Consider the following 10,540-nt stretch of genomic DNA (forward strand, 5'->3'; position numbering starts at 1 on the left):
TTTCCCTTGTGCATAGCAGAATAATTTGGTTTTTTTTGTCATCCAATTGCAATAAGTTAAATGAAATTTGGCAGAAAGAAGCAACTAAGAACTCCCAGGCTTGATCTATGACTATTCTCTCCCTGAATAAATGTAAGTAGGGAGGTCGTTTCAACATCATTACATGTTCTAATTCCTATGTTGCTATTGGATGGCATAATTTGTGGGAGTGCACAACGTAGCTTTGAAGAATAATATGATTCAATATTGATGCTGATGACGGAATGGGACTGGTTATGGTTGATTATACCATTTACATGATAATGACGAAATTGAGGCTTTCCTGATGGTAGTCTTTCTGCAACCATCACACACTAGTCTGCTACCCAAATTCCTCACTTTGGTCACTTTTTGAACCTGAAACTGGAATGATTCTTGAGAGTCTACTTTTGATTTTTTAATTTTTTAGCTATTTTTTCCGCCATGGTTTGAGAACTGAGGTTGGAGCCCAACTTGGTTGTTGGATGGAGATTTTTTAGCAAGTTGGTGCCCTTTTCGGTTGAACTGGAGGCAGGTTTCAGTGGGGGGAGCTTATGATTACAGTAAAGTAGGGAAATCTCACAGAGATTCTGTGGTATCCGAGATATTAACTCATATCCCATCTTGTCTTGGATAGGGCTGCAATAGTTATAGGCTGGGCCTGACTTTTCTGAGCCCAATCTAGGCTTCCCAGCCCCTGAATGCTCTTAGCTATGCTCATTCCTGCTCTGACCTTGATTTAGCACCAAGATTCTTGTCCTTGACCATGAATCCTAACAGGCCAAGCCAAACCCAATCCCCCGTTGATTGTCCTTGATTGGCCAGGTAGGGATGAGTTGGAGCTGTCCCTGTCCTTGGTTGGCCCTTTCCTTGTTCGCGTCCCTAGCCTTGGTCGTAGCAAATCTAATATATAAAGTTTCTTAGCTAAATTTAAAAAGAGATGTCCAATCAAATAATGATACTTCCCGACCATTGTTAAACTTAAAATAAAAATAGAAGAAAAAAATATAAACTTCCAAACTATTATTATTACATATAATAATATCTTAACTACATGTAAATTATTTTTAAAAAAAATTAGATGTTCCAAATCAGTATTGTCAATCTGTAAATGGCTTGAATTGGTTCTCCTTTCTTGTTTACAATATGAGGCTTGTACACATATTCACACTCCTAAGAAGTTTCTAATTAAACTTTTTTTGTGTTCTGATCATTGGAAAGCACCTGAAAGAGTTTAATTGGAATTTAGATCCTAGAAGGCCTTAGCTTAAGATTAATGATTTATGACCTTAAACTTTTGGCTTTTAAAATGTACCCCAATTTTATTAGAATTTTGATTTTAAAATGCCCTAATTTAATCGGATTTTAGATTCCATTTACAACAATAATTGAGTACCACATAGATGATAAGTCAACAATTATTTACATAAGCTTTTAATAGAAGTGTAGGATGTATCATACTATCATGTAGCAGACGACTTTGTTTTTATGGTAACATATAAAATGTAGAAAAACAATAAATCATTTACTTTTAATGAATGATAGTTACCAAAAAAAGCAAATATATAAAAAAGAAGTTGAATCATGGGGGTCAAAAAGGATCTGGGTCAAAATCTGGGCCTGAATCAAGGTTAACTGAGTGTCAATATTAGGGTTTAAATCCAGGGTTAAAATCAGGACCAATGTAGGGCTGAAATCAGGGCCCAAAAATCAAGGAATGGTTGGACGGGAAAACAGTAATCCCAGGCCTGCCCTTGGCCCTGACCAGCCCTCAGGGCCAAAATCTTGAGCTCAGGTCTTGTTCGTGCTCAGGGCGAGTAGTCTCAGTTTTGCAAGATCTCTTAGTTATTGAACCCTGTTTTCAGCCAGTTATTGGTTTGGAACATTTGGGCTCTGTTACAACAACTAGGATTCTTCAAGTGAGACTATATGTCTATCATCCCAACCAATTTTCTTAAACATTTGTACCATAAGACTGTCATTAGTGATCTTCTCAATAAACCTGCAAGAAGCAAAGTGGACTCATCTTTGTCTATCCTGCCACCTTAATTCTTGGTAAACAGAAGTTAATCAACCAGAATTTAGACCTAATTATATCCTCTTATTCTATTATGCCAGCATTACTTAACCCCTTTTTTTGTCTTAAAATCAGGAAACCATGAACTTTCTCTGAGTCACCTGCTCATAAATGGTTAAAAAAAACCTGTTATCTTTTTGTCTTTCAAATCTTTTAGCTTCTTTGTTCCTAAAATCCTGCATCAAGTACACAGTTGGTCTTTAGTCTATCTTGAATTAATGTCAGTCACCTTATCAAGAGTGCACCATGTGCTGGTTTTTGGTGCATCTTGTGTTTTCGTTTTTCTGGTATATATCAATTTAATTCCATTCATTTTAGCAAGTTATTACAAAGTTACTAGTCTGAAGCTTCCCCCCCCCCCTAACTTAATTTGTTTTGGTTGAAGTGTCTTATTACCCTTAGTTTTGTTTAACAGGAGATTATTCAGCCATTTATCACAAGTATTACTTTCTTGGAAGCTGACCATGTTCTTGAAGTTGCAAAAGATGCAGGGGGTAGTCGGGTGATTGAGGCTTTTCTTAGCTCCAATGCTTCTACAAAACATAAGCGCAGATTAATTGTCAGGTAGGTTAACGGAGAGATCTTAACGCTTATATTTCTTGCTGGAAGTTTCAGTCTGCCTTACTCTACTTGCACTGCTAAAGTTAAGAGTATTAAGTGGAGTGATAGGGATTTTCTCATTGACATAAGCAATACCTTTGTATGCTTATAATAAGAGGGTTGGATAGGGCCTTGCGACGCAACTTTATGCATATGACATATCATATGATGAACTGATATTTATGCTTGAAGCCAAGGGCCTATAAGATAAGATGAACTGCTACTATTAAAACAAAAGCTCCTAACCAACCCGTTGATGCAATTGCATTAGACATTTATGCTGTATGGAGGCCTTTGTTTAAGCATAGAAAGCCCATGTGTGTTGGTGGCAGTCTAATGAGCTAAATTGATCAATGGATAGAGTTATTGTTGTAAGAATGAGAGTCTACTCATAGAATTATGTTTTATTCGCACCCTTAATGGCATAATTGTAGTTTACAATCAGTGGTAAAATCTATTCTGAGTAGGTAAGGATGTACAGCACTGAGAATGGAAAGGAAAAGCACCAAATCCAAAAACGACTTCAAAACAACTTCAAAGCAGCTCAAACAAAGGACTCCTAGATGTGATAGGGAGGGACTCATCTCTCTCAATACCTACCCTTTATTTATGTAATGCTAATTACAACTTTACGAGTACAAAGGAGGATTCATTATCCTACTCCTAAGAGTAAGAGGAATCTCCTACACAGAAAGCAACCAAACATAAATAGGTAGAAGCTTGAATTTTTTCAACACCTCTCCCTCAAGCTGGACCATATAGGTAACCAAGGCAAGCTTGGAACAGTTCCTCCAAACTACAGTCCCAAATGATGGCTTGGAAACCTCGTCACCAAGTTTGTTGGTGGTAGAAACAAAAGGAGGGGAAATCAGTTTCTTCATCCAGCTGCACGAACAACAGGGCAGTCAAACTCAATGTGCTTCCTTGGTTCTCCATTCATCAACTAAATACATGTTAAATGTATGTACTTATATGGGCTTTCACTTTAGAATGTTTTTCACTTTGAAGCTCCTGTGCTCTTGCTCTGATATGACACTATCACTCTAACACAACACTTGGAAACTAAGGAGGCAGTTTTGAGGTTTTTTGTTTTTGTTTTGTTTTGGGTGTGGCTTTATTTGGACCAATTGTATGAAAAATGTTTGGGGTTAAACAGGCTTCTGTTGTTTCCCCCATTAGGATCCTGCTTTGAAACTGGTTTCCAATTTGCCAGGAAGGCAAGACCACAAAAGTGTCAAGTGGTTCAACCAGAGGAGTGAAGATTGCTAGCGGACGGGATTCTAGCTTTTTCTTGTTTAAAATTTTGAAAGTAACAAATATGTAAAATATGATCCTGGAAGTTTTTGAGATTCTGATCACCCATTCTCTTAATTGATCTTCTTTAAAGGCTCCGTGGTCATTTTGGAGAGCTTTCTTTGCATCCTTCAAGTTCGTTTACTGTTGAAAAGTGCTTCTCTGCAAGTAGTGTGGCATTGAAAGAGGCTATAGCATCTGAGCTGTTGGATGTACAAACTGCACTCTCCAAGACAAAGCAGGGACCTTATATATTGAGAAAGCTTGACATTGATGGGTATGTCTATCCAAACATTATATTCGTTTGCATGCTGTATATTCTCTTTATTTGGTTTACAGAACGTGGTTCTCTTGAACGAATGACTTAACAATTTAATTGTCCTGGCCAGTGTTGATAACTTGCTTGCATATTAGACCTTGCCAGTCAAGCTAAGATGTTGCCATTTTGAAGCCCAGTTGAGCCAAATTTCTAGACAGATTGTTCTACAACATGAGCCATCCAATTGAGTGAAATTCTAAAGTGACAGCCATTGGCTGCCCTAGTCATGTTAATACTATGGGATTTGCATTGGAATTTTTTTTTGGGTGGGAAGGGAATTCATAGGTAGAAACAACTAGTTTCTGATCTGTGTTTCACTTTTCCTCTTCTATTGTTGGAGTTGACTGGTTCTCAGCTCCATTCAGGCTTAGTTGGTTTTATTACTTTATAAAATTTCATTTGAACTAACCATGGTGAAATACTTCTTCTAAACTGCCATTTTCTTCCTTCAGCTGTCATGGCAAGGAAAAGCCCATCCCACCTTCCTTGTGGGAAATGCTGGAGATGGTGCTTCTTGTTATCAGTGAAGCCTGATTATAACTACTTTTAGATGTTTGGTAGGCTGTTTCCAGGAATTGCTAGAAGGGCATGAAGTGGTGTATGTTCTGAAGGGGCTTGTCGAGCCCTTTGAATTCATACGCTGTGGATCTTAAAAAGTGTTTAGGGGAGTTTCAGGGGCTTTTAGACTCTCTCATTCCCCCCCCCCCCTTTTCCCTCTATTTTCAGAGGTTATGATGCAGCCCTAAATTGCAGGGTTCAAGCAAGACCAATTATCCAGGATCTTAATTTACAAGTTAAGGGTTGTTATTAGATTTAAGGAAATTTTATTGGGATACATACCAACAAAGCATATAGTGGTTGGATAATTTTAGAGAGATTTTAGAGTAATGGGGTATATTAGATGGATGTGGTAGGTTCTTGAGAGATGGGATGAAAAATTATTGGAATAGGGTGAAACTTGGAGAAGACTTGGGTAATGATATATCCGGATGATCCCAAGTTTGGGGCCGTATAGTCGCCATATTGTTGTAGATCTAAGTTGGGAATTTGAGTGTCTTGGAGAGTACGAAAATTCAGGGTGTTTAGAACCTTGGATTTTGGATGATTTGTTGATGTATACTCTTGATTAGGAGAAGGGATGATAGGTATAGGCTATGGGATGGATTTTTAATGGATTGTAATGGTTTGTTTGGCCTGGAGATAGGTTTTAATGGCTAGGTTTTAGGGAAAACGAAAATAGAAAAAATTTGGTGATTGGGGATTGGAATTAGATGACTAGAATAAAAAGAACTCACTGTTATTGAAGAACAGCCTAGGTGATGCTTGAATCAATCCTTGAACTTTCAGTATTTTGTACTGCGGAGATCAAATGGGACAGCTTAGGGAAATTGTAGTAGAGAGATAGGCAATTAGTAACAGTAATTAAAAAAGCAGCAATGCTCAAATAAACTTTTATTAATCAAATCATGGGCTCAACTGAGCTGTTACGTCAATATATATAGCCACATTGCCTGACGTAAGACTTGACTAAAAGTCTTAAACTAGGACTCAATTAGGACTAGAGTTACCATTCATGGTTACCGTTCGTGAAAACAGTAACTTCAGCTATCCTATTGGAATTACAACTTCAATTAAGACTTAAATAAAGCAGTTAGTAGGCTAACTAATATTTAAATTTTAAATTAACCTAAACCTAAACCCAAGATTTTAGCTGCTGGTGCAGGGGATTCCCCTACATCTGACCTGCATCTAATGGTGCTGGTGTAGGAGGAATCCTTACGCCTGAGTCTCTTTTTAGACTATCAAACAGCATCAGATTACCTCTGTTGAGATTGTAAGAATGAAAATTAGGTTATTTCTTCTTCATGATGGATTTGAATTGTTGATCAGCCTTGTACATAGCCTTCCATGTAGGGGGTGATGATGGAAGTTAGGGTTTATTGGAAGAATTACCTAGAATTTAGGGTTTGCCGAGGATAATCACTTTTGAACCAGAAAAGTAATTATCAAGTCTAGTTGGGATGGATAATATTGTTAAATAAAGATGGAGATCCAATTGTGAAGGTTATGGGTAAATTATGGGTTTAACAAACTAGATGGGATGGAAGGAGAAAAAGGTTGAGGCTTAATGAATTCTTATGGGTTGATCTTTGGTGTATAATATTATTCCTAAGGTTGGTAGAAAAGAAGGTTGAATAAGGGGGATCAATATTGGTTGGATCTTGGAGAGGGAAAAGGATCTCTTCTAGTCCTTCCTTGCTCTTCGTTGTCTCTTCTTTTCTTTTTCTGTTACTGCTTTTGCTGCAAGGGAGAGGAGACAGAGAGAGAGAGAGAGGCCGACAGGGTTAGGAGAGGAGGGATAAGGGAAGGGGTAGAGGAAGTTGTAGAGGGGGGGGAGGGGGAGGGGAGGGGGGAGGGGTTTAGGGTTGTTGTGGGGGCTCAGGGAAGCTGCTGCCAAGGTGTGGCAGCAAGGGGAGGGGCTGGGGATGCTCGCGCAGAACAGGGGAGTGTGGGGGACGGCCTTGCAGGGGTTAGGGGAGGTGAGAGAGGGGCTGGGTATTGCCGTGTTTGAAGGGGAAGGGGTGTGGGAGGCCTGCGATGGCAAGGGAGAGAGGGGAATGGGGTTGCTTTGCTTACTTGGAAAGTTCTTGGGAACGTGCTGGAACTTCTGAAAGAAGAGTGCTAGCCAGAGTATGTTGCTGATCTTTGAAGATGAAGCTTACTGAAGTCTGCTGTGGTCTCCTCACATGGTCCTCAACTCAATAACTTTGTTCAAATAATCGGACAAAAAACTTACAAAGAAAGAGGAGCCTTTTATGGCCTACTAAAAGAGACTAACCTAAGTGGGTTTCCTTATGGATTTGGATTCCCTTACAATTAATCTCACCTGTCCAAATAACTAATTAAATATCTAGTGGAATCTCCTTGAAAATAGATTCCCGCTAAAACTTAAATACTAAAGGAACTCTTCTTGTAAATAATGACTGATAAGGGTCTATCTTTAAAAAAGAATCTCAAAGACACCAAACTTATCTTTAACTCCAATTAGACTCCTAACTGACCAAGAGTCCTCTGAAGAATAAAAAGAAAATTCTGAAATTTAAAATCAGCAACTACATAGGGCTGGGATGGACCAAACTACCCCTCTAGGAGGGACCTGCCAGCCCTAGGTACACCACTTTGGAGTGGCCTTGGGGCCCACCGCAGGGTTTTGGCCAGGGGCTGAATTTTGGTTCACATCAGGTAACCACATAAACCTTGTTTTGTGTGTGCGTTTTTCTGCTGCTTTAATTTCTTCTTATCAGTTCTTTCTTTTTCTAAGCAAACCTCTTGAATTTTAGTTTATCCATTGGCTGTATGTGTGTTTTTCTGCTGCTTTAATTTCTTCTTATCAGTTCTTTCTTTTTCTAAGCGAACCTCTTGAATTTTAGTTTATCCATTTGCAGCCAATTGGTTGTGTATGCCCTGGTTCCCCCAATAATTCAGCAAAAATGATGAAATAAAAACCAACAAAACAACAGGTTACAGACTATTCTCTGGAATATTGGTTGAACATAAGAGTAGGCACTTGGTGGTCACCAGAACCTTCCTAAGCCCATCCCGAAAAAGAGCCTAAGGTTTTTAGGCTTGGGTTGGGTTTGGCCTGAAGAAAGAGAACCCAAGGTTGGATTTGGTTGGGTTGAGGCCTTTGGAAACCCATAATGTCATGAACTGCAAGTTTCAGGATGCTTGCAAAACCACCTGCAAAAGCAGCAGCTTATGTGGCAGAGAAAAAATAGAATACCCTATAGGAGTAGAATCAGCTAGCTTATTCAAGAGTATTGTTGTACATTTTTGAGGTATACAGAGTAATTTTAGAGTTCTCTATTTGAGAAGGTGGGAAGGTTCTAGGCTATGCTTCTTATTATTTGTTGGAGGAATAGTGTACATAATCTAAATCATTCATTGATTTTCCTAGTCTTTCTTGGTGAGAAGGCTAACTTAGTGCTACAATGGTTGGTCTTTGCTACTAGGTGCTGGCACAGTTGGCTTGGTAAAGAAAAGACTGACACCAAGCTCAAGCCCGAGTAAACCCAAGCCCTAACACGACTTAGCATATATATGTCAAATATGTGGCATGTGTTACATAATAATACTAAGTCATTGTTCTAGATCCTATGCATGTCAATGGTGGTAAAGTTTATTAATCTAGTTATTATTTTGCAAAGAGATGAAATAAAATGACTACTTTCTTTAAAAGGTCTATGCAGGAAGATAACGTTCATATATTTACTTTTAAACGTGCATAGTGTATTGTTGTTCATATATATTGTTGTTCTGTATAATCAATTATCAAAATTTAGAACTCGTCTACATAACCTGAAAAACCCTAGCCTTGGCATGGGTTTGAATGAGGATTAAGATCTAGAATCCCAATCTGAATCACTTGGGTTTTGATTTCCTAAACCTCAGGTTGGGTTCTGCTCACCCTTCCTGCTTCCCAACCTGCCTGAAGATGCCCACCCCAGTTCTCACTACTCCTTGCTAAATGATCATCCTTTTTTCCATTTTTCCTGACCTGAGTTTCCAGTCTATAGAACTAATGACTTTGGGAGAGACAAATCATTTCTCTGATCAGATGTGATGCTGGGGGCAATGAAACTTCCCTTCATCCAACCACAATAGAAGTTCAGGCAGCCTTTTTCTTTTTCCTCTTTTGTTTAATGGGAAGGTGGTAGCGCTATGGCCATTGTGCCAAGTCTTTCACAACAGCTCACCTAACGGACATCTTGAAACCAATGGGTATAGTATAGCACTTTTTGCTTGTTTCCTTCGTCTAAAATTGCATATGGAGTTTTTTTCTTCAATGAATGTACTTGAATTTCTGGTTTCTTTTCATGATAAAAACTTTTGGTTTTTCTTTTTTCAATAAATACCTATACATTATTGCTGCAGGTTTGCATCACGGCCTGATCAGTGGAGATTGAGGCAAACGTCAAAGCAAAGTGCTTACAATGAATTCTTTGATGCATTTGGGTCCAGTGGCACCAAATCATCTGGTAGAAACAACATTTTTGGTGAGTCCTCTTCGGGTATAAAGAAGATGAAGAAAGACATTGAGCATTATGATGGGGACTCTAATGCACCCTCTTTGGGTTCCCATGCTCCAATTATTGACAAGAATGACAATGGCTTGGGCATCGGAGGTCAAAAGACAGAAAAGATGACGACTGATGTCAAAGAGAAGGGAAGAAAGAAAGATAGGTCTCATGAAAAAGCTAACAAGATTGGTAGGGAATCTGTTGAAGTTGACATGGATGAAATTGGTTTGAGAGAAGGAGGAAAAAGAGAAAGCAAATGGAAACTAATGTTGAAGAGAAGAAGCAAAGGAAGAAAGATAAGTCGAAATCGTCTTCAAAAAAGTCGAAGAATTGAGATACAGTTCTTCTAGCTTGTGCATTTTGGTTATTTATAGAATCAGTCTGTTCAACGGGAGATACAGAAGAGTTTTGAGAGTTAGTTGTACGGTAAATTTTTCTAATCGAGTTGAAGGGATGGTTTGCCTTTGTTTTTGGAGCAAACATCCGGCTAATGAGTATATATTATGAGCACCACATAAAGTTCTCTCATTTACTTTCTCTGGGTTCTCTCATCTGTTATATATAGTTGACCGGTGTGAGAACTCCCGGTTCTCCGAAACAGGTCTGGTTGAACCACTTTTCTTCCACCCGGTTCTCCGAAACCTGGACAATGCAGTTTGTGCTGCTTCAAGTAGTCATGTGCAGTAGCTTTATTAATGTTTGTACCCCCACTCTGTAAGATTCAAAGATTTTCCAAAAAAGCGTTCTTGTGATAAATCAGACCAAACCGGTCTGGAATTGGTTTGGTTTGGATTCACAAAATGCATCTACCTCCCCTCTCTCATGCTCACTCTTTTGTCATTGTTATAGTCTTATACAATTACTCATAGGGGTTTCCAATAAGAGAGAGAGAGCACTAGTTTGGCCACGTTGCCGGAAACCACTAGGCTGTGTATCATATAAACCATAGTTGCATTATTGAAACCTGATACACTGTTTTGAATTACAGTATCATAGGACTCATTGGTATCTTATGCACTAATGAAGACATATGGCTCATGAAATATAATGTTGTCCAATGGAAATGGAGAATATATATATAATATTTTATAGGGATAATTACTATTGGTCCCATTTATTTTGATTTTATTACTACTATATCTCTATGTACTT

General features: G+C 38.6%; 1 protein-coding gene across 2 annotated transcripts in view; it reads left to right on the forward strand.

The window, feature by feature from the left end:
• Window positions 1-10,206, forward strand: part of PUM23 (pumilio 23) — a 28,901-nt gene extending 18,695 nt beyond the window's left edge. The window contains exons 8-10 of one of the 2 annotated variants that reach the window (XM_089149668.1): window positions 2,511-2,659; window positions 4,083-4,265; window positions 9,243-10,206. In XM_089149668.1, the coding sequence (XP_089005794.1) occupies window positions 2,511-2,659; window positions 4,083-4,265; window positions 9,243-9,738 (828 nt within the window). In that variant the 3' untranslated portion in view covers window positions 9,739-10,206. The remainder of the gene's footprint in view (window positions 1-2,510; window positions 2,660-4,082; window positions 4,266-9,242) is intronic. The other variant, XM_089149667.1, reaches the window with a different exon arrangement.
• The last annotated feature ends 334 nt before the right edge of the window (window positions 10,207-10,540 follow it).

The sequence above is a fragment of the Hakea prostrata genome, chromosome 3 (genome assembly GCF_041222555.1).
Source record: "Hakea prostrata isolate BN-2017 chromosome 3, UWA_Hpros_2, whole genome shotgun sequence".
In the NCBI taxonomy this organism is placed as follows: Eukaryota; Viridiplantae; Streptophyta; class Magnoliopsida; order Proteales; family Proteaceae; genus Hakea; species Hakea prostrata.